Consider the following 25,637-nt stretch of genomic DNA (forward strand, 5'->3'; position numbering starts at 1 on the left):
AAAGGCTCCTCTAGAATATTCTGTTGGGGGAAAAAAAAAAAAAAAACATGAAGATGCAGTTCTGTCCCTGTAAAAGTCAAATATAAACGCAAGGATGACCAGAGTCCCCCTTTCCCTTAAACAGAAGGCTCACGGGTTTCTTCCTTCTGTTTCTCAGTCTCAGACGATCACTATACAGAATGCTATATTGACGACAAGCTATACAGAATGTGTCGTGAATGTGCGCCCTTCCCTCCGTGTTCCCACACATGGGTGTGGTACACTGACAGTTCTCTAAGACAGAACCCCAAATCCCTGCAGAATGGCAGACAAGGAAGGTGATAGGGCTCCCCTGGAAAGAGTAAGAGATGGTGCCTGGACTCTCACAAGGAACTCAAAATCTGTGCTGTAAAACTTATGTGTGATGTCCTTAACTAACACTCGGGAGGCAGGTGGATCTCTGTAAGTTCAAAGCCAGCCTGGTCTACAGAGCAAGTTCCAGGACAGCCAGGGCTACACAGAAAAATGCTGTCTCAATAAACAAGCAAGCTTCTGGGCTCTGTCAAACTCTCAGGCCCCTGGATCCAGTTACCCAGCACCAAAACCATTCCCTCAAGGACAGGCAAGTATTCTGTCAGCAAGCCATCAATCTTTAAACCACAGTACTAGTTTCCACCCATTCCTACAATTAAAATGGTGAAAAATATTAAAATACTCTACTTGAGACTAGCTCGTTCCTGTCCTTTAAGCACAGGCATGGCTGTCCCCTTGTTCTTCTCTGCTCTGTCCAGAGCACTGTCTCACAGGAAAATGTTAACGAGCTGCCTCAGCATGAAAACACTAGAAAAGTGTTTTCTTGGTAGTTTATCCACTGAGTTTTTGGTTTTTGACTTCAGTTTTGTTTCATTCTGAGAAAAGGTCTCCCTTTGCACCTTGGCCATCCGAGATCTCACTCTGTACACTCGGCAGCTTCTTAGTCACACCGTCTTTGCGAGTTTTAAAGACTTTTGACTCCTTGAAGAAGGAACTGTCCGTGAGAGTAAGAAACTCTACACACCTGTGTGTATATATTTTTAGCAATAGTACACGGACTGAAAATGTGCTGGGGGAAAAACATACATGGAACCCATACCCGCGGCACATATCCCAGCATGCAAGAGGCTGAGTCAGGAGAACTACAATTTGAGGTCTACACAGAAAGTCCAAACTCAGCCTGAGCAGAAGCCAGAGATGTAGTCCACAGATAGGTTTGCCTAGCAATTACAATGCCCAGGATACAACCCCCAGCACTACAAGAAAAGAAAATTAACACATGCATGCACCCACTCACAGACACACACTCACAGTGTGTACACTCAGCGCACACTTAGACTGTCCTTACAAAACACTAAATATCCCTGACACATGCAACTTCCAAATGTTCCACATAAACACAGAAAGGACTAGTAGTACCCAAGAGGACATGTCCCCGCCTAATATGTACAAGTAGCTGGTGTGTAAGCAGGGCCCTTGTTCTACACAGGAGGGCAGAACGCTTCTTATGTAAGGACAGGTCAGTACAGATTTTAGACTTGGTTGGCTGTGTGGTCTCTGTTGAAACTACTCAGCTCTGTTGTAATGTGAAAACAGTCATTAATCATACAAGAATGAGTAAGCCAACTGGAAGACAACTTTGTTCTAATTTCATGAACACTGAAGTCCAAATTTCATAGCATTAACACAAATTATAATATGTTGCTCCTCTGTAAATATAAAAATGATTTTAACTTGAAGACCATGCAAAACCACACAGTGACGTAGTAAAATGTTCTAACACAATAACAGCCAGCATTTACTGTGTGCATGGGTTAAGTTCTGAGAATTGTATGGATTTAGATTCATTGTTTATACATATTCTTTCTTCCTAACAGTGTTCTAAAGGGAACAGCTTCAACATTCCCATTTTACAAGTGAAGAGACTGAGACCTAAAGGTGGCATAACAAGTGAGAGACAGAACCAGGATCTGATCTTACAAAACCTGGCTCCAAGTCCATTTTCTCAACATTTGAGTCAATAAATATTACCAAGGCATACAATGCGATAAATAAGGGAGCAAGCATTTTAATTGCAGGGTTGGGATAAAGATAGACAGAAATGTAGATGATATAGATAGATATAAATTAGTAGAGACTGAAATCTAGAGAGATACAGATATATAGACATAGATTATAGATGTAGCTGTAGATATAGATATATGAATATATAGATAGATATATAGATATAGATAGATATCAGCTTCTCAGAACAACAACATAAATCGCCACACTGTACTAAACTAAGGCACCATTTCCCAGCAGCCCACTGTAAAGCATCTCTGGTGTTTTTTGTGATGCGGGCTGTAAACATCGGCTCTGGGAACAAGTCTGGAAATGTCAAAAGTCATCTTTTAATAAAAATAAGCACTGATTCATCTTGAACATCAACCTCACATTTAAATCTGTGCAAAGACTGACTTGTAGCAACTTCTTTGGCAGAGAAACTACAGTTTAATAACCCAATCACATAAATATTTGCTGAATATCCCCTTTGTGCCTTAGTCCTGGCAAAATGCTGAGTTCACGTCACTCTCTCCAGTCTCCTTATGGGGCCATTTTCATTGCTTACTAATAAACACAAAACAGTAAAGAAGAGCAATCTTGAACTTGGGGGGAAGATAACGCTTGTGTCCCATTTTACTTTTTAAATTATTTTTATTTTATTTTATGTGAATGGGTCTCTTGCCTTTATGTGGTCTGTGAACCACATGCATGCTGTTCCCATGGAAGCCAAAAGTGGGCAATGGATCTCCCAGAATTGTTGTGAGCTGGGGACCAAACTGTAGACCTTTGTAGGAGGAGCCAGTGTTCTTAACCACCAAGCCATCTCTCTAAGCATCTCCTTTTTCTTTCAAAGCCTAATAAACAGAAGCATGATGGCTGTAGTCCTAGACTGCCTAATTAGGACTGGCCCCCACTCTCACCCCTTTCTACTAGTCCATCTTTGGACAATCTCAGTACCAGCCCTGGGCCCACTATTTTGACAAGAGAACTGCAACATCAATACTATTTCCTGGGACATGAGTGCGATGGCATTTAAAAGCATCTGGGCAAAGATGCTACCAATCATTGCTAAGCAAGAGGAGAGGTAGAGGCAACTGTAGGGAGCAGGCTTCACACATGTGATGACATGACGAAGGGAAGCATGTCTGACGGGCATTCGTCACACATGGACAGCAGGTGCTCCCTGTTCTGTGCCAGCACAGCATGACCATGCAGAAATCAAGACTTGCTGTCTGACAGGGCTTCCTGTTTATAAGACAAGTTGAAAATCTGAATTGGCCTGTGCAGCACTGGTAATTTTCTAGACCATCACACCAGGCAAAGTCTTGTCTACAAGCATACTGAGTCATAAGATGAATGACAGGCAATCACCAAGTAGGGCAGGGCCACATCCAAAGGAAATATAGGGTTAGTCAATAGCAAGTCTCTTAAGGAATTGTAAACTCTGTGACCAGTACACAAGTATACACACACACATGAATGCCTTCATGACATCATGTGTGTGCTCTGTCACACACACACACACACACAATTAAATGAAAATGTAATTCTTAAAAATGTCACATGGGGTCAGCTAATAGCTCAAATGCTTTTATCCAAAATCATGTTCAGCCAAGACTGAAAACCTGAATTCTGTCCTCAGGACCCATATGGTCAAAGGGACGAAGTGATACAACACATTGTCTTCTGATCTCCATGTCATGTAAGCACACACACACATACACGAAATAAAACAAAACCTAATTATTTTTAATCAAAAATAAATCAATTAGAATTTAGGCAAAAAGAGGCAAGCAAGCTAGCTAGCTTACAAAAGTACTACCAGAGTATCCTAAAAATGGTGGTCAAGAATATGGAAAACATTTTATTGTTTATTTTTTTCTCATTGGTATTAGGGAATTAATAAAAATTGAAATGTCTTTTTAAGAAGAAGACATATGAGGCTGAAAAGATGGCTCAGCAGTTAAGAACACCTATCGCTCTTCCAAAGGTCCCAAGTTCAATTCCCAGCACCCACATGGTGGCTCACAACCATCTGTAATGGGATCTGATGCCCTCTTCTGGTGTTTCTGAAGACAGCTACAGTGTACTCATACATGGAGGAGGAGGAGGAGGAGGAGGAAGAAGTACATACAGCTCTTAAAATAATTAGCTCTGTTGACATGAAATGAGTATCACACCCAATGGGTAGCATGTGGTTCAGCTCAAGGAAGCCTACAGTGCCTCCGGTAGTACTCACAAGGAGATGAACCATCTACAGGGGGATGGTGCTCCCAGCTGCTCTGACCACACATTCTGTAGCATCTTCTTTTCCAGATCCCATTTTTATGACTATTAACTCCCAAGATTCAAGGAGCAGAAAACAGCAGGGCACACACATCCAGACTGTTTAAAGGGGAACTGCGTGTGAGCAGCAACTCAACCAGAATCCAGGCTCCATGCTTCACAGCCCTGCCTCCTGTTCAGTGGATATAGATTTCAAGTCTGCAATTGTTACCCATGGGAATTTGCCTTTTCAAAAGGAGGAAAGCAGAAACATGCATTTTATGCATTTTCAAGTTTGCATATTCTTCCCCTAACTGCACTGATGAAGAAAGAGCTTCTGTAATTTGTAGGCTCCCAGCTCTGCCAGATGAGCAGCTCTGAAAGTGAGCCAAAGAAAGCACAGGCTCCAAGTCAGGACACATTGCCCAACAGCTCTGCTGTCTCCCCTGGGAGAGCCACATGCAAATCAGACTCCAACAGCTAGAAAGTCCAAAACTCTGTGTTTTACACACCATGCAACAGTCTCAAGAGGGCTTATTTCTATTTGGAAATGTGTAGCAGAGAGCAGGGAATTCACAAATTAGTGGTACCTCATGGGTTTTCGTTAACATTCTTGCACAGCTATACTCCTGGGCACTACAAGGCAACGATGACCAGGGGTGTTTAATGGATAAAAACATAAAACACAGTTCCTCTTAAAACTGCCTCCTGGTTTGCCTGAGGCCATAAATAAATGAGCAGCACACCCAGGAGCAAGTGTTTCTTAACCCTTTATGCAGCCAGTTTCTCCTTTGCTCTTCACCTCTATAAAACATCAGACCATGACTGGCTGCAGTGTGGACTGCCTTTCAGGACCCCAGGGCTCTGAAACATTGTGGACTCGGGCAAATTAACAAGTACTTCCAGCTATGTACATGGATAATAGGCAGACATCTGCTAGGGAAGATACACCAACATGAAACACACTTAAGTATATTCCCTCCAGTGAGGGAATTGTTTTTAGCTTCTGTATAGCCACATATACTTACTAGGAAAAGATAGTTTTAGATCCATATCATTCAATATGATCAAGCCCTTCATCCTTAATTAAGGAGACAACTAAAAAATCATGGAGCTTTAAGTCAATTTCATTCCCTGTGAATTAAGTAGTTGAGGGTCAGGATGAAGAATTCTACTGAAGGATGGAGAGAGAGCTTAGCACTGGCTGCTCTTCCAGAGGTCTTGAGTTCAATTCCCGTACCCACATTGTGCCTAAGGCCCCTGGAAGAGCAGCAAGGGCTCTTAAGTGCTAAGACATGTCTCCAGCCTACTCTCTTCATTTTTAGTAAAAACAGTAAGAATCTCAACCTATTGTATCTATTTTCATGAAATAACACTAGGTATTTTGTACTCAAAACATTATTATATTTTGTATTTATATATCTTTATTATTTTATATATTATAAAATTAATATATTATTATGTATCTCTTTCCAATAAAACTGTCTCTAGCTGTTTTCTGAACATATAGTTTTAGACATATTTAAAAAATGTCTGTGTTACTGTCACTCATTTCTTTAGTAAACTGTCTTAGTCAGGGTTTCTATTCCTGCACAAAAATCATGACCAAGAAGCAAGTTGGGAGGGGGCTGGTGAGATGGCTCAGTGGGTAAGAGCACCCGACTGTTCTCCCAAAGGTCTGGAGTTCAAATCCCAGCAACCACATGGTGGCTCACAACCATCCGTAACGAGATCTGACTCCCTCTTCTGGAGTGTCTGAAGACAGCTACAGCGTACTTACATATAATCAAAAAAAAAAAAAAAAAAAAAAAAAAAAAAAAAAAAAAAAAAAAAAAAAACGAAGCAAGTTGGGAAGGAAAGGGTTTATTCATTTTACACTTCCACACTGCTATTCATCACCAAAAGAAGTCAGGACTGGAACTCACACAGGGCAGGAACTTGGAGGCAGGAGCTGATGCAGAGGCCATTGGAGGGATGTTCCTTACTGGCTTGCTTCCCCTGGCTTGCTCAGCTTGCTTTCTTATAGAACACAGGACTACCAGCCCAGGGATGGCACCACCCACAATGGGCTGGGCCCTCCCCCCTTGATCACTAATTGAGAAAATGCCTTACAGCTGGATCTCATGGAAGTAATTTCTCAAGGGAGGCTCCTTTCTCTATGATAACTCCAGCTTGTACACACCAAGCCAGCCAGTACACTCTGGAAGTGAACATTCATAATGATTTGAATTATAGCTACTTTAAAGGATAATCTTTTAATATATAAACATATCTTCGAGGCCAGCCTGGTCTACAGAGTGAGTTCCAGGACAGCCAGGGCTATACAGAGAAACCCTGAAACCCTGTCTCGGAAAAAAAAGAAAAAGAAAAAAGAAAAAAGAAAAGAAAGCTGCCCGGTTGAAAGCACAGGCAATGTGGCTGGAGAATGGTGAGAAGGTGGCAGCAGAAACAAAGAAATTAGGAGCAAATCAGGCCAAGGGCCTGAAAGTCAACAGAGATCAAACTCTCACTATACATCTTAAGTACACACAATTCTAATTTTCAAAAGAAAAGCAGTTAACAATGAGCAGAACATTAAACACCCTCTAAAAGAAAAGGAGGCAACCAGGCCTCTGAGGCCACACCAGCTACTTCATCAAAGCTGGGAAGGAAGAGAGGAAAGGGGAAAGAGCCCATAGCTGGTCATAGTGCTCCACATGTTCAAAGACAAGGTCCCAAAAAGATGGAATGATAACTCCCAGGCAAATGTAGCACTAGCCTGGTCTGAAGTCTTTACTAACATATTGTTCACTGGAGGAACACATACAGTACCACAATCACTTCAAAGGAGAATTCAAAGAGCTACGCATCTACAGGCAGAAAAGGGAATCAAATGTAGTGCGAAAATGCATAAATTGCTCTATGGCAATAATGAATTCCTTTTCAGCTAACCTTTACAAACTTGGTGAATTCCTTTTGCCCCACTGTTGAGAATGGAGTGCAAAAGACAGATGAATGAAAGAAAGAAGAGGGTATGGGATAATAGAAATAGCTGAGAAAGAATAAAGGAAGAAAAATCTCTATGGTGATAGTCTTTGAAGTTTCAGAGACCCAAATAACACAGATTTATCTATAGATGAGATAATTTTCATCATCTACTTTGTATCAAGCTGTAATGTACTTTCAAATAACAAAATGTAGGGCTGAGAATGGAGCTAGGTTGACAGGGTGCTTGCCTACCATGCATGAAGATTTAGGTCCAATCCAAACCACAGCATCTCACAAATGAGGTCTGATTGCATATGTGCTGAAGTTCAAGGCCATCCTTAGCTACAAAGCAAGTTTGAGGCCAGCCTGAGATACAGGAGTGCCCATCCCCAAATAATAAGCAATAGTAATTATAGTGATGATGATGATGATGATAATAATAATAATAGGGAAAGGAGAGAAAGAAGATGAAAGAAAGAAGGAAGGAAGGAAGGAAGAAGGAAGAAGAGGAGGAAGAGGAGGAGGAGGAGAAAGAGGAGGAGGAGGAGGAGGAGGAAGAGGAGGAGGAGGAAGAAGAAGAAGAAGAAGAAGAAGAAGAAGAAGAAGAAGAAGAAGAAGAAGAAGAAGAAGAAGAAGAAATAATTAAAGTACTAAGTAATGGAAGGTAGAGTTAATTCAGAGGACTGAGCCAAACAAGGTACCCACTAATATTTTTTCCCATTTTTAGAACTTTAAGAAGTTTTTCTAATATACATAATAGTAACTTAGAAACGGAAGATATTGATCAGCGAATACAATGAGTAAATGAATACTGGATGCATGCAGGCATTAGAATTAACAAGATGATCGCTTCTCGGCCTTTTGGCTAAGATCAAGTGTAGAATTAACAAGATGGTGTCTCATAGACACTCTAGATGGGGGGTAGCCTGAAATGAAATATCAAACAATATATCGGTTTTAAAACAAATTCCTAAAAGGCAGAAGATACCATTGGCGTCTATGTGGAGGTCCCATAGTGAAGAGAGCCAACAGACACACAAAATAAATATGTTTCAGAGTTCATCCAAATGTATGCAAAAGGGCCTAGATAAACAAGAAAAATAATAAGTTTATTCTCTTTTAACAATCTGTGTGTATATAGGAGATATAGACAGGTAGGTTGTATATAGGTGGATAGATTAGGTAGGTAGGTAGGTAGGTAGGTAGGTAGGTAGGTAGGTAGATAGATTAAAATGATGGATGATAGATTAAAATGAGGGATGGATGGATGGATGGATGGATGGATGGATGGATGGATGGATGGAAAGTCAGACAGACTAGCTTCAGGATTGCTTAATGAGACTACACAAAAATGGAAATGCAAGCTTTTCAATCCCAATGAGTATTAAACTGCATAGGAATCCCAAAGCCCACAAATGCACTGTGCCCTCTCCTACCCACTGGTAGACTAAAGTCAGCAGAAGGAAGGAAAACAGAACGTGGATGAAGTCTGTTGAACATGGATGGAATTCCCTTCCTTCCAGTCACATCCTCATCATATCTTAGATAAATGACTTCCTGTTGGAAACAGTCTGACAAAGTAAGTTTTCAAGGCCATCCCTCCTTTGATCTTTTCTCTAAACAAATCAAGACTTCACAGTCTCTGTGGGAGCCCAAAACCAGCCCTCTAGGCTCAGTCCAGTAACTGACTCTCCCAGCAGGAACTCTGAACATCCGAGGACAAAGAAATGGAATTACAACCCACTGTGATGCTACAAAAGAACAACACAGTTCTATGAGTTAAAGAGACTTCTTCACCTTTCTATGAATACACATATGTAAATATCAACTTCATTAAATAACCAGGGGTGGTCCTCGTAGAATCTGTGTTACTTGGGTCCCTGAAACTGCCAAGACTATCACCATAGTGATTTTTTCTTCCTTTATTCTTTCTCAGCTATTTCTATTATTCCATACCCTCTTCCTTCTTTCATTCATCTGTTTTCTGCTCACCATTCTCAACAGTAAGGCAAAAAGAATTCACCCAGTTTTAAAGGTTGCCTCATTCAAGGTGTCCCAAGTCTCTGAAAATGACCTTTAAATGTTAAAACTAGGGCACTCCTTTCCCTAATTAGTGTGTGAAACTGCTGAAAACCACGCATCTTCACTAGTTCTAGCATAGAAAATGGCAATGACCCCAGTAATAACCAGGCTGGATAATCCCACTCACATGAGCTCTCAGGAGATTGCAGGGAGGGAACAACTCTGGCCACACTCAGTCACTAAACCTTGCTGAGAATGTGACACATGCAGAGACGGAACTATGAATACTGTCAAGTCCATGTCATGGGCTCCTTGCCACTACAGAATCAAACCATTTAAAACTTACCAAACATACCTAGCAATGCTGTAAGACAATCTGGCACCTGAAGCCATCAGTCATGAAGCACTTCTGTTCTTCCATCACTCTCTGAATTCTTTTTATATATAACATATGAAACAACGACGTGATTCCGCACAGTTTTGCAGACGATCACATACAGAGGTACACACATACCGCTTAGTGACTCATTCTATTGCATTCACTTACTTATTAATTTATTGACAGATGTGTATGTATAAGTGGGTATGCAATATGCAAGGGGAAGAGAGGGAAATGAATTCATAGAGGTCAGAAGAGAACTTGGTGACATTGGTTCACTCCCTCGACTGCGTGAGTCCCAGGGATTGAACTCAAGATGAGAGGATTGGCAGAAAGTGTCTTTGCACACTAAGTCAGCTCCCTAACCCACAATCCTGCAACCCTCACTACTCTATCTGTCCATTTTCACACCCCTTCTACTCTCAAGGGCAAGATAAAACAACCTTCAACAAAACGCTGTAAAACCTAAGAAACACCGCAGTCAAGTAATAAACTCTGAGTCTGGAGATATGCACTTTGGTTTTGCTTAGGAGATGGGGTATCCTTATACTGTCCAGGCCGACCTCAAACGCCTGGGCCAAGTGATCCTCCTGATGCAGCCTCCCAAGTATCATGTGCCATTGTACCTGACCTGTGAGACATGGGGCAACTTTGAAATGTATCCCTATTTAAAGTCACCTTAAATCAGCCTCTCCTTCCCTCAAAGAAACACCAGTGTCGGTGGCCCTGACTTTACAATTTGCAAATACAGAACACTTTCAACTAAAAGAGCATCCAAGAGACTGGAAAGATTACTACCCACACAAGAGCACTGGCTGCTCTAGCAGAGGGCCCAGTTCAGTTGAAGCACCCAGGTTATGGCTCACAACCATCTATAACTCCAATTCTAGGGGACCTGATGCCCTCCTCTGACCTCTGAGGTTGCCTTCATGAAAACTGTGCACATACATACAAGTAGGCAATACATCTAAAATAAAATAAGCCAATCTCTTTAAAAGGACCTTCCAGAGAAGTTTAAAGATAACCGAAGAAACCTTTCTTCTTCAAGTTCCTATCTTAGAGTCACTCAACCCAAAGGCTGTTCCCATGTAAGACTTGGAGAGGGGGGAGGGGGAATTCCTACCTTCTATAACTATTTCACATTTAAAGCCAATGTGAAACCTCTCATTTTACCATACTCCACACCTCCCCTTCCCCCAATTCTGAGCATAGCAATGATTATGTTCCACTGGTTGCAGATGCTGATAAAGAGCAGACAGGTGAAGGAGAGAGAGGATGGATAATGCTATTAGCCATACTCACAGGAGGAAAAGCCTATCACTGTTGCACAGGGCAGAAAGGATGCCTGAGTTTTCATGGTTAACCATGCTAAAGGAACTGGTCATCTTTTTTAGCTATGCTAAAGTCAGAAGGGGGCACTGACCACATAGTAAAATCCACCATCATCTTGGATACCTTGGAAAATCGAGCGTTTATCCATTTGGTAAAGGTTTTCTTCTGTACATCATTGTGTTCATCTGTGGGAGAGAAAGAAAAGACAAGAACAGGATGAATGTTTGTACTGATGGTGAGTGTAATAAATACAACCATCTCGTCCCTTGGCAGCGTGAGATTGACATCTACACAGCATGAGGCAAGGGACACATAGCTATTAATGAACCCACTGATGGCGACCACCAACTTCTACAGTAAAGTGAGACTCAGTCACCTCACCCAAGAGTCCTGGTATGAAATCCACATTTGTGTGCTACAATATAGACCTTACCTTACATGTAACACTTTCAATTACATTTTAAGTATACTATCAAGCATGATAAATATGTGTGATAGTTTTAATTTTCAGTGTGACAGAATCTAGGATCATCTGGGAAGTACGTGTGCATTAGGGAGTCTATAGAACCAGCAGGCTTATGGGAATGTGTGTGATGAACTGTCTTGATTGTGCTAGTTGATATAGGAAGACCTGCTCCTCAGGGGAATGGCAGCATCCCACTTAGAATCCTAGACTATAGGAAACTGGAGACAGCAAGCTGAACAGTAGGGATTTGTGCACGAATTCTCCCTTTGCTCTTGACTGTGGACATGTGCAAGTGCTTAAGGCTCCTGCCTGAATCCCCATGACAATGGACCCTTTCCGGGTCAAAAAGATCCTTTCCGGAAATGAAGCTAGACCAACACATCCCACCAAAAAGTTACTCAATAGAAACTTAAGACTCCATAACAACTCCTTCTTCACACAAGTCCTACCCCGACTAGAAAAAAAAAGGGGGGGGGGATATAAGATTTCTATTCAGTTATCCAACATATTTTCTTGACAAAATGGGGGGGGGGGGAGCAACAGAGTCACAGTGGCTTTAAACTTTAAGTACAGTTTAATATTTAATTTACCATGTTTAATCATGTGTCTATATGTGTCTATGTGTGGGTATATGCATATGAGTGCAAACACCCACGGAGTCCAGAAGAGGGCATCGGATCCTCTGAAGCTGAAGTTACAAGAGGGTACAGCCACCATGCAGGTGCTAGAAACTGAACTCCAGCCATTCTTCAAGAACAGTATGTGTTCTTAGCCACTCCAGCCCTCCTAAACAAACATTTTAATGAGCATATAAACCAGAAGAATTTAAAACATTATCAACTCCGGCTCAATTACAAATCCATTGGGCAAGGCACTAGCATCAAACATCTAGAGAACTTCAAATTGCTTGAAAATGAGCCAAGTAAATGAAGTATATAAGGGGACTACATGGTACAATAGCACCAACTGCAAAAGCAATGTGTATTAGGGCCAAATAGATCACATTCTGATCCACTTCTCATGTGATTCTGAGTTAAGAACCAGAAGAGTCATCCACCCCCAAAGTCCTCATCTGCAAGATGGAAATAAATATTAACTATATTGTAAGATGCTATGCTGACAAGTAAAACTTTTCGGCAAAGACTTGCTGTGGTGGTTTGAATAAGAATGGCTCCCACAGGCTCCTGTGTTTGAACACTTGGTCTCTAGTTGGTGGAAGTGTTTGGGAAGGATTAGGAGGTGTGGCCTTGTTAGAGGAGGTGTGTAACTGGGGGTGGGATTTAAGGTTTCAAAGCCTATACCACCCACAGTTAGCGTTCTCTCTACCTTGAGCTTGTGGGTCAGATATAAGCTCTCAGCTACTCTTCTAGCAATCATACCTGCTGTCTGACCCATGTGCCCTATCATGAGGACCATGGACTCTAACCTTCCAATACTATGAGCCTCAAATCAAATGCTTCCTTTTATAGGTTGCCTTGGTCACAGTGCTTTATCAAAGCAGTAGAAAATCAAATAAGGTACCTGGTATTTAGTTTTTGGTTGTCAAAATGATGGCATAACTATGAACAAACAGGAAAACAACAGTCCAGTTTTATCATTTCCCATTATATGATTCAAGCACTCTCCACTTTTCTACTAAAACTAACAAAAGTCATTGTTGGTTGAACACCTACAAAGTAGTATGTTAACTACCTGTGAGTAGTTCTGAAAGCAGTCTATATTCAGAATAGTCCATAAAGCTGTGGGTCCATCTAAGTGCCTCACCTACTACAGCACACTTCTAGGCAACATCATCACAGGAAGAGACCTGTGTGTTCTGCCAGCCATGCACACACCGCAAAGGGACTGCCTGTATTTGGTAATGAGGAACATCTCACTAATAAATAAGACGGCATCTAGTATTATAGTTTGGAAAAGAAGGTCCCCTTCAAAGGACCATGTATTAAAAGGCTTTCTTCCCCTTTGGATGCATTGGGAAAGGTGGAAATCTCAATAGGGGAACCTTGTTGAAGTACTTAAGTCACTGGCGGAATGTCTTTGAAGGGGATAAGAGGTCCTCCTACTTTCTCTTCTTCCTCCCTTGGCTCTCCACCCATTTTTTCTGCCACCTATTCCTGACTATTGCCACATGGTACAGAAACTAAAGGTCTATTCAGTCATCAACTCTGATCTTCAGATCTATAAGCCAACATAAACTTTTTCTTCTATAAGTCAACTATCTGTCCTGGTTGATCTTTTTTGTCAATTTGACACAAGATACAGTTATCTGGGAAGAGAAACCTCAATTGAGAAAATGCCTCCACCAGATTAACCTATAGGCAAGTCTATAGGACATTTTCTTAATAATCAACGTGAGAAGGCCTGGCCCATTGTAGATAGGACCACACCAGGGAGGTAGTTATGGAATATATAAGAAAGCAAACTGAACAAGCCAATAAGTAGCATAGGTTCCTACCTTGAGTTCCTGCCTTGGCTTTGCTAAATAGACTATGACTCAGAATATGTAAGCCAAATAAATCTTTCCTCTCAAGTTGTTTTTGTTCTTTAACTTTATCTTAGTTACTCCATTGTTGATGATTGGCTAAAACATCAAGTTTGTGATAAATTCTGTTCTAATAGCTTATGGAAAGTGTGCAGATTTGAATGAAAATGGCCCCCTAGGGTCATATGTTTGAATACTTGGTCTACAGTTAGTGGAACTGTTTGAGAAGGACTCAGAGGTGTAGCTTTGCTGGAGGAATGTTACTAGGGGGCAGTCTTTTGGTTTCAAAAGCTCATGCCATTCTCAAGTGTTGCGAGAAATATGTTTAAAAGGTACCAGCACGTTCCTGCACATGAGCTGGTAACTCTTGGCCCTGCTGGCTCTGTCTCTACCTGCCAATTCTCTGGTGGGGGCTGGAGTTCCCAAGTTCCTCTCATTGCCATGCAACAACCACCCACCCCACAGTCAGCTAACACAAAACCCATTTACCTGGTAGAATAGAAACTCTTAAAGCTTATAATTAACCAATCAGATTTATGTGTCAATAAATTCTCAATTAACAAGATGCTAGTACAATAATTTCAGAACCAATTGATAATGAAAAAAGCTTTATTCCAATTATTCTAACTTTCAGATATCCTAACTATTTGTGGTTGGTTAAAGCTACACTGGTTCATATCTGCCTCCATTTTTCTTTCTCCTTATCACTCTCTACACTCTCTGTCCCTGCAACTCTTAGCTCTGCCTCCCTTTTCTCTGTCCAATCACAGACCTCCTGCTGCCCTAATGTAATTGGACATGGAAAATCCTGCAACACTCAGGTAGCTCTCTCTGCTTCCAGTCAGTAGATGGGTATGTAAGGTATTCCAGCACCATGCCTGCCTATTTGCCACCATGGTACCAACCATGATGGTCATGGATTCTTAACCATCTAGAACTAAGTTCCAAATTAATGTCTTCTTTTATAAGTTGCTTTGGTCACAATGTTTTGCCACAGCCAATAGAAAAGTAACTAAGACAGAAGGAAAATTTGTAACTGAAAGGCCATCCCTGTGATAAATATAACAGTTCTAGAAAGAGAGTTTGCAGATCCATAAAGGAAATTGGAGAGCAACCCTAAGGCTAAAAGGGGATGACAGTATAAAAGGACACTAAGAAGATTCTTGATGTTAATGGTGCTGAAAGGTGACCTGCATCTCAGAAAGGACAGTGAAGAAAGTCATCCGCCCCTATTCCAGCTTTATACATTATCTGATCGATGCTACAAAGTCATTAATCAAGGAGACTTGCTTACATACACAGAATGTCCCAGCCTTTACCATCAAACTTCAGAAGGACAGAGCTGACAATACAGCCAGCATGCAAGGCTATACTAGGTACATCTACCTATAAACAGTCACTACACCAGCCTGGCTGAAAGGAATTTAATTTTAAACATCTGTGTTTGGAACACTTAACATAATAATATGTTCCATGACTCTAAAGGAGGTTTACTTTTATAAATTATGTTGTATCCACCATCCTTTAATGTTATGAATAAGAAATAGAAAGTTCACAAATAAATATTCTCTTACTTTCATAATGTTCAGACAACTTAAGAGTTCTTTAACGCTAAACAGTGGTGGCATGCATCCTTAATCCCAGCACTCAGGAAGCAAAGGCAGGTGAGTCTCTGAGTCAAGGATATCTCTACAGAGAGAATTCCAGGACAGCCAAGATAAATCCTGACTCATAAAAACAATAACAAACAAAACAAAACAAAATCCTTGACAATACAAATAAGAAAAATGGAAAATATTCACAGAAATATAACAATATTTTATTTTTAAACATATTTCAAAAGTTTCAACATTCATGAACATATTAAGTCTCATGATATAGCCCAGCAGTAGTGAATGTGCACGCACCCAAAGCGCTGGCTCCAATCCCCAGAAGGGTGAGGTGCTGGAGAGTAATTAAAGTATCTAATGGTGTACAGATTTCTCTCTGTAGGTTGACCAAAGAAAGGAGTAACTACCAATTTACCTTTCTATACCATATGCTGTAGAATAACATAAAATTTAAAAATAAACTCCAACATAAAGAGATGTTTATAAGAACAAAGCGGTGTTTCCTCTAACATAGCCTAGAACTTTTTAGTCAAATCAACACCTATCTGTATCTCAGTGCCCAATATGAAATGGAGTGTTTGACCATCAAAGATAACATCCAGCCATTCAGAAATATTCCAAAGTGTACAGATATCTTTTGTATTTATTTCCCCTAAACAACTTGAAAGATTTGTATTCAATGCATCTATAGCCTGCCCACTCCTTTGCCCATTCTCCCCTCCTCTCCTCTCCAACCCCATGCTCTACAAATTTTCAGTAAATGAAAGGCTTTTCAGTCATGGAAAATATAAAAAATGTGAACAGACAGGAAGGGAGCTCCCAAGGAACACAAGATGTGCTCCTAGCACCTGGGCTGGACAGGTCAAAACTGCCTCCAAGTCAAGGGGCCAGGGGCTTTGGGCGTCCTTGAACACTTTTATTCCTGTACACACACATGCACTCACACACACACAATTAAAAATAAAATACTTTTTAAGGAAAAAAAGAATGAGAAGCCATTGTTAGTAGAGTAACTGCTCTCCATGTCACAGTGTACTAAATAATCCTGGCCCAAACTCCTCATTGGTAACTCAGAAACAACTGGAAATCTGTCATGCTGTTATCATTTACCCTTCAACTTCCTATAAAATGACACAGAGCTTGAAGAGCCTCACTGGGGTTGTAGCCCACAGTAGAGTGATGGCCTAGCGTGCCTCAGGATCCAGGATCAACTCCAGTTCCACAGAAAAAGATCAAAGAACTTCAATAGTCTCAGGCTAAGTCTGGGAAGATGCCTCAACAGGTGAAGATATTCACTGCCCAGCATGGTCGTCTGCTCTGATTCCTTGGAACTACTACATGGTGAAAGGAGAAAACAAGAGTCCAGAAAATCATCTTCTGATCCCTGTATACACACCATGGCACATGTGCGCACACACATATTCACAAAATAAAGAAATGCAAATATTAGGAAAAATAGGGAACTGGAGAGATGGCTCAGCAATTAAGAGTACTTTCTGTTCTTCTAGAATACCTAGGTTCAGTTCCCAGCACCCACATTGGGCAGCTCAAAGCCACCTGTGACTCTAGCTTCAAAGCATCCAACACCCTCTCTGGCCTTCATAGGCACCTGCATTCACATGGCATACACACACACGCACACATACACACACACATACACAGAGAGAGAGAGAAAGAGAAAGAGAGATGTACACGCAGACACACACACACATAAACACACACACACATACACACACACAAAATAAAAAAATAAAATAATGCTTAGAAAAAGATTTGAACGGTTTCTATTACAATTCTCATCAAACAGACCAATTGATTGGTTTAATTCCTGACCCCCCCCCCAAAAAAATTTAGAAACACACAATATAACCCCTCATCTTATTAAGCTGATCACATACAGACTGAAATAGTAAGAACAATGCAGCTGATATACCTCCTCAATGTGTATTCTTTCAGGGTCCCAAACTGAAAGCAATGTCTTCATTAGACAGGAATTTTAGAATTCCCTTCTAAGAGCCTTTGCTGTCTTAGCAAATCTTATCATCAATGACCTCTCTCCATTAGGGAAAAAAGCACGGGGTTGAATTAGGAGAAGAAAAATGTGTTAAACCCCTTAAGGCTGCATTTCCAAATTCTTCTAAATATTTTGCTCTTCTTAAATACTCCTGACATGCTCATACAAATCCAAGGACCAGCGATGCTGCCTGGTCTAAAATTTTATTGCTGTAATCTGTAAAACAGGAAACACCAATGAGACTATGAGGTTTAAAATGACTTCAGTTCGCCAGCTAAAATATATAATGAAATAAATATCTTTTAATGGACCTTTGCCATGAGGGGAAAGGGAGATGGTCAGTAGGTCCAGTGCTGGCCAAAAAAGAATACAGACCCAAGTTCAGATCCTCAGAACACGTGTGAAAAATAAGGCATGGTAGCACATGCCCGTAATCCCTGTCCTGGGGAAGCAGAGGTGGGATGGATCCCAAGGCCTTGCTAGCCAGACAGTCTAACTTAATGGTTCTCAACAGGTTGTGACCCCTCTATGGGTCGAATGACTTTCACAGAGGTGACCTAAGACCATAGTGCATAGCAGATATTTACATTATGATTCATAACAGTAGCAAAACTACATGAAGTAGCAATAAAAATAATGTTATGGTTGGTGGGTCACCACAACATGAGGTTGAGAACCCTGGTCTACGTGAATTAGGTAAATTCTGGATTCAGTAAAAGACCCCAGCTCTGAAAAAATAGTGGTTGAAGAAGACACTGAACATTAACTCTACATCACAAATATGTGCACACAAAAATAAATAACACACATACACCTCGGTATATAGACAGACAGACAGACAAGCCCTGATAAAAATCACTAACATTAAAAGGAAAGCAGCATCCTCCTAACATATTTTGAAGCAATTTAATAGTGGTCAACCAGCTCACCCTAACCTGAACTCCACAAAATTTGAGCATTCAGAAAAGAAATGTGGACTATAAGGAATGTCTGGCTGGAGGCTTTAGAACTCAGATCTGCTTTATAAATTAAAGCCTCATTCACAGATTCAACACATCCTAGAACGTGACAATAATTATAGAAGCAACAAGAACGCTCAGCCTACAGCCCATTCCCTCATTCTCTGGGCTCTTCCCGTGAGTGACCCTTAACACACCATGATGAGACACGGACGTGCCTTCTACTCTGATGTCTCCTGTACTGTCTAAATGAAATCAAGTCATTCATTCACAGACTGTGCATTTAAAATATCACACAGAAATAGTAAGTATCATCTAATAATCTGTAACATGGAATCTTTTCCTAGACAAGGAACTCCCCCAAGCAGAGCCCTTTAATACTGAGCATACTTTAAAAAAAAAAAAAAAAAAGGAAAACACCTTGCTATGGAAAGGGTAGCCTGGAGAATGATCCAAACTGACTGCTGAAATGCTGAGAGTTTGTCGGGTGTCTGTCAGGGCAATGAGAAACACAAAACTGTCCTTCTCCTGTTTTGCTTCCTGGCGCTCCCTAAGCTTATCTTGAAAGACTGTGTGAGATTTATAGGGGCCTGACACTGCCTTAAACCCTCTCTCTAGAGGTGTGTTTTTGGAAAGAAATCAATTCTTAAAGCCCCAAGTCTTGGGGGTAGGGAATCAGCTTACTCACAGGTAGAGGGCTCACCTAGAATGAGCGTGCCCCTAGGAATCTAGGAGCAGCCTCTGATGCTGAAGGAGAAAGTTTGCCACGTGGGAAATATCAAGCACAGTACACGTGTTGCAAACATACCGGAACAAAGACTCTGGTGGGAGGGGCAACTCCACCACGCTTACAAATGCTTCCCTCCAGATTGCTGGGAGCCTTGTTTTAATCAGTTGTGATAGCACAGAATGGAAGGAGGTTGCTCAGGAAGAGAGCAGTGGGTCACTGACTTTTTTAAAATGACTATCAAGAGACTAAATTGACTCATGAAGTAAAATTCCTATACAATTGGATCCCTCAGGTTACTGTTGCTCTTACTAACTAGGAAATCTCAAGGCAGAGTATCTGTTTTCATCTACAAATAATTTGAGATGTATGGAAACTCTGCAAATGAAAGTTTTAAAAAACTAAACCTGGACAACACTGCAGTGATCTGTCAGCCTTTGCATGAGTTCTGCTTGTCAACAACAGAAATATATCCTTACAAGACTCAGTCATCATAGATCAGTCTCATTCCAATTCATTTATCCTATTAGTTTCCCCATATTGTAAGGAATTCTTTAAATCCTTCATAAATTTATAAAATATCACAATACTTTTTTTTTCGAAAATTTTGCAATTCTCACAAAAGCTTGGAGGCTCCATCCTAGCCATCCAAGCTGGTAATTCCATCACTAGGAAGGAATATGCAGATGAGGGTAAGCTTAAGGCCAGACTGGACCACCTAAAGAGGCTCTGTCTAAAAATATACAAATATTTTCCCTGTCTTGAAAAATCTTAATAAAGTATTTTCTGCCTGAGTCAGGGTTTCTCTTGGTAACAGCCCTGGCCAGAACTCATTTTGTAGACCAGGCTGGTCTAGAACACACAAAGATCCACGTGCCTCTACCTCCAAATTCTGGGATTAAAAGTGTGTTTGACCAAAACATAAAATAAAATAAAATAAAATAAAATAAAATAAAATAGGGAACAATACTGCCAGTAGCAAACATCTTGTTCCATTTGTAAATAGCAATATTATTTTTCTATATAGCTGGTACATAAAACATTTTTCATCTTTGTTTTACATTTATCGTGTGTGTGTGTGTGTGTGTGTGTGTGTGTGTACATTTCACATCTTTTATCTTAACATCCCTATATAATGCCTACCATATAATTAGGAGATCTCAGCCACGAAACACACAATATCACATGTCTATTACTTTAAGTCATAGGCTCATGTTCAATAAGCTCAAGGGATTCTCAAATTTTTAAGTTGTCAACTAATATTTATCATGAATTTAAATAGGCAAAAATATGTAATTTCTAGCTGCAAGATTTTTTCTAATTAAATAATAAGAGGATGACTTCTCTGTTCCCTAACTGCCGAGACTTCTCCTCCCTGTCAGACCAACCAGGCACATCACATTTAAATCTCTGGCAAGAGAAGGCGGACTTGAGTTTTCTATTTAAAAATCACATTGATATATATCTCCAGAGGAATATCTTACTTCAGAATCCTCTATCCGGGATAAATAGGTGGGTGGATGGATAGACGGATGAATGGATAGGTGGATGGATGGATAGGTGGATGGGTGGGTGACTCAGTGCATGAATGAGTAGACATGTGGGAAAATGGGTGGGTGGGTGGGTGGATGGATGGATGGATGGATGGATGGATGGATGGATGGATGAGTAGGTGGATGGGTGGGTGGATAGGTGGATGGACAGATCGAAATGTGGATGGAATGGTGACTGGGTACAAAGCCTTATCCAGAGTGTAACTGAATTCTGTTACTACTGAGTGCCTGGCAGAAGTGAACCACTCCATGAGTTAGGAATGCTGGAAGGTAGGCTCTTCTTTCAGCAACAGGAAAGGCGACAATGAAAGGCGGATAAACAAAAGGAAAGCACCTAAGATGCAGCCTTGGGCCTAACCGGGAGAGGCTTCATGGCCACAGAAGCCTGAAAGACTTCAGGATGTCTCCGTCGTTCCCATCTGGAATAAACTGATGAATGGTGAATATATTCCCTAGACATCCCATATTATCAGTTAAACAGAAAACAATTCCTTCAGTCTAGATGCTAAATCCATGAGGGTCCTGTCAGCCATTAGCTAGATGGGTTCTAGCCATCTGATGCCAATTACAACATGACCCCAAATCCTATTGCAAACATTGTGCTGTCTAGAGAAATGTCATATTAGTAACATTATAGAATTTCTGGCTTTGTTTTGGTTTTCATTTTTTGGAGATGTTAGAGATTTAACATGGGACCTCATCAGATAGTCAAGACCAGGACACTTATCAATAAGCTGAATCCCCAGCCCTGATTGGGTTTGGTTTTGTTTATTTAATTGGTTTTTAGTGCATTGGTGTTATGAATGCTTGTATTTCTATGTGAGGGTGTCAGACTCCTAGAATTGAAGTTATAGCCAGTTGTGAGCTGACATGTGGGTGCTAGGGACTGTACCTGGGTCCTTTGGAAAAGTGGCCAGTGTGGTCAGTGTTCTCAACCACTCAGCCATCTCTCCATCCACCCACACCAGGCCAGTTTTTTATATATACGTAAATACACTGTAGCTGACTTCAAACACCACAGAAGAGGCATCAGATCTCATTATGGATGGTTGTGAGCCACCATGTGGTTGCTGGGATTTGAACTCAGGACCTTCAGAAGAGCAGTCACTGCTGAGCCATCTCTCCAGCCCCTTTTATACTGTTTTTTTGTTTGTTTGTTTGTTTGTTTGTTTGTTTGTCTTTGTTTTGAGATAGTTTCTCACTAGTTGTTCAGACTGGTCTTGAATTTACAGTATACCCTAGGCTATGATTCTCCAGCCTCAGCTGAAGAAATAGCAGGAACTATAAGCCTGCACCTTAGACCTACCCTGACATATAAACTTTTAAAATCTCTACTAGCCACACTTTAAAAAGAAAAAAGAAAAAGTAAAGCTCATTTTAGTATATGTGCTGCTTCCAAGTTCGTTTGTTATTTAGCCCACTACATCTAAAACGCTATTTCAGCACATACTCAGTATTTTACTGTGCACTGCCATCTAACACCCTTTCTCACACTAAGACGTTGTGATCCAATGTGTATTTCATTTCCAGCACCATCTGAATCTGGATCAGCCACACTGCAGGTGCCCTGCACCCAACAATGAAGAAGGTCAGCTCAGCTCTAGAATATCTTTGTATTCAGTGTAACTAAAGCCTTGGTGCCCTTCAGAAGGACAGAGAGAAATGGCTTATCTCTCCTGCTAACTGGCGGCCTGACAGCTAAGGAGCCCAGTGCGGATATTGACTGTCTTGTGAATGCCAATGATGGTGGCAACATTTTATCTAAAACTTTCCTCCATTCAAAGCCTATAAGATGGATGGATACTCATACACCTCCTTGTCAGGCACTTGGAGCTAATATTGTCAACCAAAAGTAACAGAAAATTTAACAGTGTAAGTGATTACTTTGGCTTAGGTCCTTTTATAGAACTTCTGCCCCAGTAAATGATTAAACAAAAGAAACTTTGCAGTGGCTGGTAACAGTAAATGGCAATTAGTTTCATACCTAATTTATAGAAAACAGTATACAAAAGACCAAATAATGACATTTACTGATCAGCAGGCAGAGAGAAAGACACTGGGCCTGACTTGGGGTTTACAAACCTCAAAGCTCAACCTCCTCTAATAAAGCCACACCTCCTCATCCTTCCCAAACAGTTACACTAACCGGTGGTCAAGCACTCAAGCATTTGAGGCTATGGGGGCTGTTTTCATTCAAACCACTGTTCTGAGTGTGTACTATGCATGATTCCAAACTCAAGCATCATTAGCATTTTCAAGAAGGCAGTGGTTTTGGACTTGACAGATAGCTCAAGTAAAGTACATGTGCAGAAAGGATGAGGACCTGAGTTCAACTCCTAAAACCCACATTAAAAAAATCCAAGCATGGTGATGCAGGCTTGGGACCTTGGGGATGATTGACCACATTGACTGGAAAGCTCAAGGTCTCAGAAAAACAGCTCCTAAGTAATGGCACCCAAGGTCATTCTATGGCTTCTATATGCATGTGCTTTGGTAGACTGTGCACACACAAACACACACGCACAAAAAGAAAGTATGATTATTAGGATAAGACAGGTATTGAAAATAATAGGCAATTGTAACTATTATGTTAGGTAGATATATATTCAGAATTATATAGGAAAGGTATTTTGTGATTGTTGTTTGAGGCCAGAAAGAGCATTTATAAAAAGGTGAAGAGCCGCAGGCAAGTCCTAATGAATGCAAACAGATGAAATGAGAGTGGTATAAGGCATTTGTTTACACTGTGCAAGCATGTGATATGATTGAAGGTGACTTTAGTGAAATTGAGAGGGGGGGATATAGGTATAGGTATAGGTATAGGTATAGGTATAGGTATAGGTATCGGTATCGGTATCGGTATCGGTATAGGTATAGGTATATGTATAGATGGATTCAGAGCCATCCATGATAAACCTCTGAAAGGCTTCAGGGCTGAGGAGAAAAGAAATAAGAAAGGAAGATATGGAAGCAATAGAGACCAAACCCTTGAAGAATAGCTTTTCCCTTAAACATTATATGTATGTATGACTATACAATGCATGACTGCAAAGCCAAGAAATAAAATACCACTGTATTTCTAAAGAGATTCTAAGAAATTCTTATACTCAATTGTGTTAATTTCTATATTTTCTCAGTGTTATAAGAAATCATACTACAGCATCTCAAGTTGCCTGTCCTATAAAAAAGTGCATTTTCTTCTACCTCCCATTTGACATGTAAGGAAGCAGAAAGATTGGTGACCAAGAAACCAACTTGCCTGGCAGGTCTGACCATCTATGCTGATAGGAATTCTAAGAATAAGGCGCCCGATCTGTATCTGTAATTACAGACAGGTAGGCAGGATCTAGACTGGAGAGAGATACTTAGGTGTCTGTAGCTAAGAAGAAGGGTCCCCTGCAGAGGTCAAAAGAAGCGTCAGGAAGCAAATGAACCCAACTCTGTTTTACAGTGAAGCTCATATATTTGTTAAACAGAAACTCACCAGATTAAACTGCTTGTATTTCTATCTGATTTTCCAGTGGGCATTACATTCCAGTCTGTTGATGTAACTAGGTATAAAACAACTGCAGCTATGGAAACCATACATCTCCAAGTTGATTCAGTAGAGAAACACTGAGCAAGTGGGGGACAAAACTACACAGCTTACAAGTTTTGGGGGAAAAAAAACCTCAAGTACCAACAGTCAAAATGACAATTATAAACATGGAAACAATAAATAATAATGATAATAACAATAATAATATACAAGAGAAATCACGAACAAATCATGGTCCAAGACTTTAAGCACTTTCAGAAAAGCAAGACAAACCTGAGGGAAAGCAAGACACATTTGCCATTTGTTCCTGTACTTTATTTAATGGCATGTCACCTGCTGCAAATGCGTTTAAATTTTTAAATGATGTTCAGGATTTTTTTTTCTTTTCTCTAGGTGAAGGTTTTTATGTTGGGCCTTAAATTAAAATCAAATGAAGAGGGGTTGGTAGGATGGCTTGGAGGGTAAAGTCACTTTGTTTGCCAGTCTGATGACCTGAGTTTCATCCCTGGAACCTTACAGAGGTGGAAAGACAGAATCCTCAGGTCTCCACAGGTTCACCACGTGTGGAGAAGAATCACTAAAAATGATTATTTTTCAAGTAATTTAAAATAATTAAATTTCAAAGCAGGAAGTCCAGTAAAGTGCAATCTTCTGTCCAAGATAAATATTTATAAGAAGCTGGGAAAGTGTCAGGAAGGATGCTGTGTGCCCTTTCGGAAGTCAAGAGAAAAGATTTCTTCCCATGAATCTTCTTGAGAAATTAGCCCATGGAGCACAGAATCTCTGCACTTTGAGGTGGCACAAAATGATATGTAAAGTATTCCCATGAGCTAATAAAATCTTTTTTTATTTCTTGAAGTGCCTGATAGGACGGGGCAAGGACAGGATGACACCCATAGTGCAGGCAAACTCTGATCCCATTTGAAACTCAAATCTTTCCTCTAGAGTGCTGATATTAATATATTATCCTTGACATCACTATCAAAAATTATAGTTCTCAGGGATCTACCTCAGCCGATATAGTGCCTACCTACCATGTACAAAGCCCTGGGCTCAATCCCCAACACCCCATAAACATGGTAAATCTCTAATCCCAGCACACAGAAGATAAGACAGGATTGTTGCAAGTAAAGAGACTAGCCTGCCATTGCATACACTAGCAAGATTTAGCTGAAAGGACCCAAAGATAGCTGTCTCTTGTGAGACTATGCAGGGGCCTAGCAAACACAGGAGTGGATGCTCACAGTCAGCTATTGGATGTATCA

General features: G+C 40.6%; 1 protein-coding gene across 7 annotated transcripts in view; it reads right to left on the minus strand.

Moving 5' to 3' along the window:
* Positions 1-25,637, minus strand: part of Utrn (utrophin) — a 493,578-nt gene that overhangs the window by 377,701 nt on the left and 90,240 nt on the right. For all 7 annotated transcript variants that reach the window (XM_021174513.2, XM_029482311.1, XM_029482313.1 and 4 more), the window contains one exon: positions 11,147-11,208. In XM_021174513.2, the coding sequence (XP_021030172.1) occupies positions 11,147-11,208 (62 nt within the window). The remainder of the gene's footprint in view (positions 1-11,146; positions 11,209-25,637) is intronic.

Source organism: Mus caroli, chromosome 10 (genome assembly GCF_900094665.2).
Source record: "Mus caroli chromosome 10, CAROLI_EIJ_v1.1, whole genome shotgun sequence".
Lineage (NCBI taxonomy): Eukaryota > Metazoa > Chordata > Mammalia > Rodentia > Muridae > Mus > Mus caroli.